The sequence below is a fragment of the Entelurus aequoreus genome, linkage group LG06 (assembly GCF_033978785.1).
Source record: "Entelurus aequoreus isolate RoL-2023_Sb linkage group LG06, RoL_Eaeq_v1.1, whole genome shotgun sequence".
NCBI classification, from domain to species: Eukaryota; Metazoa; Chordata; class Actinopteri; order Syngnathiformes; family Syngnathidae; genus Entelurus; species Entelurus aequoreus.
The window spans coordinates 25,790,797-25,799,414 of NC_084736.1; the positions used below are offsets into that span (position 1 = coordinate 25,790,797).

General features: G+C 39.4%; 1 protein-coding gene and 1 non-coding gene across 5 annotated transcripts in view; one reads left to right on the plus strand and one right to left on the minus strand.

Annotated features, from left to right (window-relative positions):
* Nucleotides 1–5,317, minus strand: part of radil2a (Ras association and DIL domains 2a) — a 38,243-nt gene extending 32,926 nt beyond the window's left edge. For 2 of the 4 annotated variants that reach the window (XM_062050365.1, XM_062050362.1), the window contains exon 1: nucleotides 5,081–5,317. In XM_062050365.1, coding sequence (XP_061906349.1) covers nucleotides 5,081–5,184 — 104 coding nt within the window. In that variant the 5' untranslated portion in view covers nucleotides 5,185–5,317. The remainder of the gene's footprint in view (nucleotides 1–5,080) is intronic. The other 2 variants (XM_062050361.1, XM_062050363.1) reach the window with 1 other exon arrangement.
* Nucleotides 5,318–5,733: 416 nt separating this feature from the next.
* trnag-ccc (transfer RNA glycine (anticodon CCC)) lies at nucleotides 5,734–5,804 on the plus strand. The gene has a single exon. It is a non-coding gene; the product is annotated as a tRNA-Gly (tRNA).
* The last annotated feature ends 2,814 nt before the right edge of the window (nucleotides 5,805–8,618 follow it).

The window sequence follows — 8,618 nt, forward strand, 5'->3', positions numbered from 1 at the left end:
GCAAATCATTTTCAACCCATATTCAATTGAATATGCTACAAAGACAACATATTTGATGTTCAAACTGATAAACTTTTTTTTTTTGCAAATAATCATTAACTTTAGAATTTGATGCCAGCAACATGTGACAAAGAAGTTGGGAAAGGTGGCAATAAATACTGATAAAGTTGAGGAATGCTCATCAAACACTTATTTGGAACATCCCACAGGTGAACAGGCAAATTGGGAACAGGTGGGTGCCATGATTGGGTATAAAAGTAGATTCCATGAAATGCTCAGTCATTCACAAACAAGGATGGGGCGAGGGTCACCACTTTGTCAACAAATGCGTGAGCAAATTGTTGAACAGTTTAAGAAAAACCTTTCTCAACCAGCTATTGCAAGGAATTTAGGGATTTCACCATCTACGGTCCGTAATATCATCAAAGGGTTCAGAGAATCTGGAGAAATCACTGCACGTAAGCAGCTAAGCCCGTGACCTTCGATCCCTCAGACTGTACTGCATCAACAAGCGACATCAGTGTGTAAAGGATATCACCACATGGGCTCAGGAACACTTCAGAAACCCACTGTCAGTAACTACAGTTGGTCGCTACATCTGTAAGTGCAAGTTAAAACTCTCCTATGCAAGGCGAAAACCGTTTATCAACAACACCCAGAAACGCCGTCGCCTTCGCTGGGCCTGAGCTCATCTAAGATGGACTGATACAAAGTGGAAAAGTGTTCTGTGGTCTGACGAGTCCACATTTCAAATTTTTTTTGGAAACAGTGGTTGTCGTGTCCTCCGGACCAAAGAGGAAAAGAACCATCCGGATTGTTATAGGCGCAAAGTTAAAAAGCCAGCAGCTGTGATGGTTTGGGGGTGTATTAGTGCCCAAGACATGGGTAACTTACACATCTTTGAAGGCGCCATTAATGCTGAAAGGTACATACAGGTTTTGGAGCAACATATGTTGCCATCCAAGCAACGTTACCATGGACGCCCCTGCTTATTTCAGCAAGACAATGCCAAGCCACGTGTTACATCAACGTGGCTTCATAGTAAAAGAGTGCGGGTACTAGACTGGCCTGCCTGTAGTCCAGACCTCTCTCCCATTGAAAATGTGTGGCGCATTATGAAGCCAAAAATACCACAACGGAGACCCCCGGACTGTTGAACAACTTAAAGGCCTACTGAAATGAATTTTTTTTATTTAAACGGGGATAGCAGATCTATTCTGTGTCATACTTGATCATTTTGCGATATTGCCATATTTTTGCTGAAAGGATTTAGTATAGAACAACGACGATAAAGATCGCAACTTTTGGTATCTGATAAAAAAAGGCTTGCCCCTACCGGAAGTAGCGTGACGTAGTCAATTGAACATATACGCGAAGTTCCCTATTGTTTACAATGATGGCCGCATGAAGTGAGAGAGATTCGGACCGAGAAAGCGACGATTTCCCCATTAATTTGAGCGAGGATGAAATATTTTTAAATGAGGAAAGTGCAAGTGAAAAACTAGTGGGGAGTGGAAGATGCTGTGAGAGCCGGGGGTGACCTGATATTCAGCTGGAAATGACTACAACAGTAAATAAACACAAGACATATATAAACTCTATTAGCCACAACACAACCAGGCTTATATTTAATATGCCACAAATTAATCCCGCATAAAAACACCTAGGTGTTTGTTATGCTAGCTCCTAGCTACTAGCTCGAGCTAGTTATAGCTCGAGCGGGTAATATGGACGGGATCCTGTATATATAACCCGCCAATACAATTCAAACACCTGCACAACACACACACTCACTCAGCCCAAACAACCGTTCACCTAACCCAAGGTTCATAAAGCTTATATATTTAATCAAAGTTACGTACATGACACGCACGTACTGGCAAGCAATCAAATGTTTGGAAGCGTGCGGGTGGGACCTGATATTCAGCTGGGAATGACTACAACAGTAAATAAACACAAGACATATATATACTCTATTAGCCACAACACAACCAGGCTTATATTTAATATGCCACAAATTAATCCCGCATAAAAACACCTAGGTGTTTGTTATGCTAGCTCCTAGCTACTAGCTCGAGCTAGTTATAGCTCGAGCGGGTAATATGGACGGGATCCCGTATATATAACCCGCCAATACAATTCAAACACCTGCATAACACACACACTCACTTAGCCCAAACAACCGTTCACCTAACCCAAGGTTCATAAAGCTTATATATTTAATCAAAGTTACGTACATGACACGCACGTACGGGCAAGCAATCAAATGTTTGGAAGCGCGCGGGTGGGACCTGATATTCAGCTGGGAATGACTACAACAATAAATAAACACAAGACATATATATACTCTATTAGCCACAACACAACCAGGCTTATATTTAATATGCCACAAATTAATCCTAATGCTAGCTCCTAGCTCCTAGCTACTAGCTCGAGCTAGTTATAGCAAGCGATCAAATGTTTGGAAGCGCAGCTGTGTACTCACGTTATCGCAACTGTGAATCCAAATCAAAGTCCTCCTGGTAAGAGTCTCTGTTGTCCGAGTTCTTCCATCTTGACTGCATCTTTCGGGAATGTAAACAAAGAAGCGCCGGCTGTGTACGTGTTGTTGCTGACTTCCCTCGCAAAATAGACACTTCGCACCGACAACTTTCTTCTTTGCTTGCTCAGCTTCTTTCTCCATAATGCAATGAACAAATTGCAACAGATTCACCAACACAGAAGTCCAGAATACTGTGGAATAATGAGATGAAAACAGAGCTATTTCGTATTGACTTCAATGGTGTCCGAATACTTCCGTTTCAATGATTGACGTCACGCGCATACGTCAACCCTCAGAGGCGTTTAGCGGGAAATTTAAAATTGCACTTTATAAGTTAACCCGGCCGTATTGGCATGTGTTGCAATGTTAAGATTTCATCATTGATATATAAACTATCAGACTGCGTGGTCGGTAGTAGTGGCTTTCAGTAGGCCTTTAAGCTGTACATCAAGCAAGAATGGGAAAGAATTCCACCTGAGAAGCATAAAAAATGTGTCTCCTCAGTTCCCAAACGTTTACTGAGTGTTGTTAAAAGGAAAGGCCATGTAACACAGTGGTGAACATGCCCTTTCCCAACTACTTTGGCACGTGTTGCAGCCATGAAATTCTAAGTTAATTATTATTTGCAAAAAATAAATAAAGTTTATGAGTTTGAACATCAAATATCTTGTCTTTGTAGTGCATTCAATTGAATATGGGTTGAAAATGATTTGCAAATCATTGTATTCCGTTTATATTTACATTTACACAAATTCCCAACTCATATGGAAATGGGGTTTGTAATTTGTAACTATACTTGTTTATGTTGACACGTGCTGTTTTATTGTTCAATGAATACCACGTATGTCTAGATTGTGTGCTAGTGTGTGCTTAGCTGTTGTGTAGCTGCGAGCTCCTAGTAGCCTATAGCCTAGCATGTTTAACTTTTGTAAATGACTTGACTAAAATAGAAAGAAAATGTTTGTCTACCGGAGCACATTTTGATGTTAACCGGGTGTCCAGCTTTGCACAAGTAAACACGGTGCAGGACTGCTTGTATCTCACATGATATCACACACAAATTAACACGCTGCAAGACGGCTTGTATCGCACGTATTACACGCAAACATGGTGCAGGACTGTTTGTATCGCACGCGACATCACCCGCAAGTAAACACGCTGCAGAACTGCTTGGATTGCACATGACATCACACACGAGTAAACACGCTGCAGGGCTGCTTGTATCACACATGATATCACACACAAACAAACACGCTGCAAGATGGCTTGTATCGCACATGATATTACACGCAAACATGCTGCAGGACTGATTGTATCGCACATGATATCACGCACAAGTAAACATGCTGCAGAACTGCTTGTATTTCACATGATATCACACACCAGTAAACACGCTGCAGAACTGCTTGTATTGCACATTATACCACACACAAGTAAACACGCTGCAGGACTGCTTGTTTTGCACATGATATCACACACCAATAAACACACTGCAGGACTGCTTGTATCACACATAATATCACACAGTAAACAGGCTGCAGGACTGCTTGTATCGCACAAGATATCACACAGAAGTAAACAAGCAGTGGGACTGCTTCTATCACACATGATATCACACAGAAGTAAACATGCTGAAGGACTGCTTGCATCACACATGATATCACACACAAGTAAACACGCTACAGGACTGCTTTGTATCGCACATAATATCACACACAAACAAACAGGCTCTAGGACTGCTTGTATCGTGCATGATATCACACATTTTAGATGCACGCTGATATCATCACACACTTGTTTTATTCATGATACCAGACCGATATGCAATATAAATAGTGGGTCGGGACACCATGGCTAAATGAAGTAAAAATATCAATACTACTGTCTTATTGGCAACTAGACCATGAGACCAAACCAATCAGATTGCATTTCTTGGCCACTGATTGGCAGAATTAGATTGGGTTTCAATTATTTTCACGCAAGACCCAAATAATTACATATTTTTTTATCTGTATGAGCTAAGATAGTCCTTTACTAACACTAAAGGTGCTATTACGCTATTGCCTTTCACGCCCCCACCCACCCACACCCACACACTTCAAAGGAAAAGTAACTATGTGGGTGTTATTACATGTCTGAAAAGCTCTCATGTGGTTACAAACTGCCTACTTGGAAAGTCATAAACAGTTGTTTTTTTTAATGCCCTAGCCATGAAAACATTCTATTTATAATTAATTTGTGGAAATTCATTTACCACGGCCAGACCCATCAACAGCGATAAACGAGGGATTGTTGCGTTTTGTTTGTCTGCTCTCGTACATTTCTTAAAATCTTTGAAGAGAAGACGCGTCGCACTAAAATAACTTGAAGACAAAGAGTTGTGCAGGAGAATACGTGCTAGTTTACACGCAACATTTCTTACATCATTTCTAAATGACATGTTTATATTTGACTTTGACTTTTTAATGGCGCACCTGTAAAAATCCTTTAATTCGGAACACTTTAGAGTCAGTTTTAGTAATAATGTCCAGGACTTACTGTGCGGATCCATTGCTGCCTTTCCGGCCCAGCGTGACCAGTTTCTTCTTAGGGGAGCGGATCAACAAATCCACCACAGCTTGTTTATTCTCCTCACTAATCATCTTTCTAAGCGTCCAAATGCATCATTCTCAGCCCCGACAATGACACGCTCAGCGAGGACACATCCCCGCTCCGCCCTCGGCGTGGACAAGACTGTGGAGCTGGTCCAGAAGAAGACTTTTTTAAATAATGACTCGACCTGCCGAACCCCCCCCCTGTGGCGACGTCACTGCATCCACACACACACACACACACACACACACACACACATGCACGCATTCCAAAACGTGTGGATATGATTTGATTGACATTTGTGGGTGGACTTTGTGTTCAATGTTGGCTATCTTGCCTCGTTTTAGTGACGTCTTTTGACTTTGTTTTTACTCCAATGTTGATTTAGATGAGCGAGCGTTTGTGTCACAGCGACATCCAGCGGTCAGCAGCGGTAAGGACCAAAGATGCGTTTTTGAAATACGTCCGAAAACTGAGTTTCCTTCAAGTTTATTGTGTTTTTAAACGCCTGTATTAATTTGACATCATTTGTCGCAGTGTGACATTTAAAGCCGGTAATAAAGCTGACATAATCAAAATATCTTGCCCACCAGAACGTGGCGCCGCTGGTGTAGTGGTATCATGCAAGATTCCCATTCTTGCGACCCGGGTTCGATTCCCGGGCGGCGCACTTCTTTTGTCGTCGTCATGACTGCTGGTTTTTGTGTGCGTATCATAGAAGCTTTAAAAAAAAAAAAATTGTGATATGATTTAGTTCATGCGTGTCAAATTCAAGCCAGGCAGCCACATCACTTTAAATTACCCACGAAAGCATGAAAACAAACAATCAATAAATCAAACAGCATCACTCATCCAATAATCAGTCTTTTCAACTTTCTTGATTAGCGTATTTCAATTTTGACAAAAAAATAAAGAAATGTAAAATAAACAAATGTGGATCTGAAATGATAAAACAATGTAGGCGTGTCTCTCTGGTTTTCTCTCTCTCTTACACACACACGCACACGCACCCACACACACACACACACACACACACACACACATATTCATGTATTTCTTACCTTCTTGAAACCTCCAAAAAATGCCTACCTCTTTAGGACCACCCTTTCTAGATATATACAGATTTGTATTTACAACATTAATAATATATACACACTATGCAAATATAAAAAAGGTAAGCTATTAGTAAATAAAAATTTTTGTTGAATTCTTTGTAATTGTTTTTTAATCTTCATTATTTACTTGAAGTTTTTACAGTATGTCTCTATATACATATTTATTTATGTATTTTTTTATACATTTTGGCCAAAGTGGGCGCCTTTCAATTTCTTGCACACACTTGTTATTACATATGTTGGCCAAAGGGGGAGCACTTTTAAAACCGACACAAAATCAATTTGAAAAATCCCTCCTTTTTGGGACAACCCTCATTTTGATAGATTTCACCACCAGGGGTGAAAATGAGATCTTTATTTTTTTTTTGTAATGTGCTTAAGGCCAATGACAAACGAGTCACGGACCACAGGTGGCCCATGTGCCGCACTTTGGGCAACCCAGCTGTAGAAGCTAACTGTTAATGGCCACTATAGTCTTAGTACCGTATGGTCACATATGGGACGCGGGTTGTCATACCCAGAAGTCGTAAAATCAGCTGTTCGTTTTTTGGGGGATGAATAGGGAAGTGCTTCTTTAGCTTGTTTTATCATATATTGCTGCCTTTGCACCTGTCAATGTTTACTTTTGTATGCACATTAAATCAACAAAAAATCCTGACTTTGGAGCAATGTTCACAGACTCTAATATTTGGCTCTATATTAGATGCAATGGTTTTCTGTATTGGGACCTTGATTTATGTCCTAACTTGTTCACCAGTCCTCATATGGAAGGTACTTTTCCTTGTTGATGTCTCAAGAAGGGTAGAAATACAAGAACCCCCACCCCCACCCCCCCTCCGCCCCACACAGAGACACACACACACACACACACACACACACACACACACACACACACACGCACACACACACACAACCATGTATTTCTTACCTTCTTGAGACCTCCGAAAAATGCCTACCTCTTTAGGACCACCCTTTCTAAATATATATAAAGATGTGTATTTACAACATTAATAATATATACATACTATTCAAATATAAAAAGGCTTGTTGTGAAAAATGAGTTGGAATTTCACAAGAAAAAGGTCACAATTTCACAAGAAAAACTTAGAATTTTGGCAGTATTATAATAAAAGTCGTAATTTTACTCAACGCAAGTCAAAATGTTACAAAAAAACTTAACAAACTTGGAATTTTGCTCAATAACAGTTGCAATTTTACAAGAAAAGCTTAACATTTTGTCAATATTATGAAAAGAGTCGTAATTTTACTCGACAAAAGTCACAATTTTATAAGAAAACTTTAAGATGTTGGCAATATTATAATAATAATCGGAAATTTACTTGGCAAAATGATGACAAAAGTCATAATTTTACTCCAAAAATGTCACTATTTTACAAGAATGACCCAAAAAAAATTGGCAATATTGTAATAAAAGTCAGAATTTTATATGACAAATGTCACCATTTTGCTTTAAAAAGTTTTTTCAATTTTATAAGATAAAAGTCGACACGTTGTGAGAAAAAGACTGCTTTTAGTTAATTTTTAAAAAACATTTTTTTGTAATTGACATATATATACATGTATATATAAGTGTATATGTATATATATATTTACATATATATATATACATATATATATATATATATATATATATATATATATATATATATATATATATATATATATATATATATATATATATATATATATATATATATATATATATATATATATATATACTGTATATATATATATATTAGGGCTGCGAATCTTTGGGTGTCCCACGATTCGATTCAATATATCGATTCTTGGGGTCACGGTTCGATTCTAAATCGAATTTTTCCGATTCAACGCGATTCTCGATTCAAAAACGATATTTTCCCGATTGAAAACGATTCTCTATTCATTCAATACACAGAATTTCAGCAAGATCTACCCCAGTCTGCTGACATACAAGCAGAGAAGTAGATTTTTGTAAAAAGCTTTTATTAAAGGACAATGTTTTATCAACTGATTGCATCCATCCAACCATCCATTTTCTACCGCTTATTCCCTTCGGGGTCACGGAGGGTGCTGGAGCCTATCTCAGCTAGAATCGGGCAGAAGGCGGGGTACACCCTGGACAAGTCGCCACCTCATCGCAGGGCCAACACAGATAAACAGACAATATTCACACTCACATTCACACACTAGGGCCAATTTAGTGTTGCCAATCAACCTATCCCCAGGTGCATGTCTTTGGAGGTGGGAGGAAGCCGGAGTACCCGGAGGGAACCCACGCAGTCATGGGGAGAACATGCAAACTCCACACAGAAAGATCCCGAGCCCGGGATTGAACTCAGGACTACTCAGGACCTTCATATTGTGAA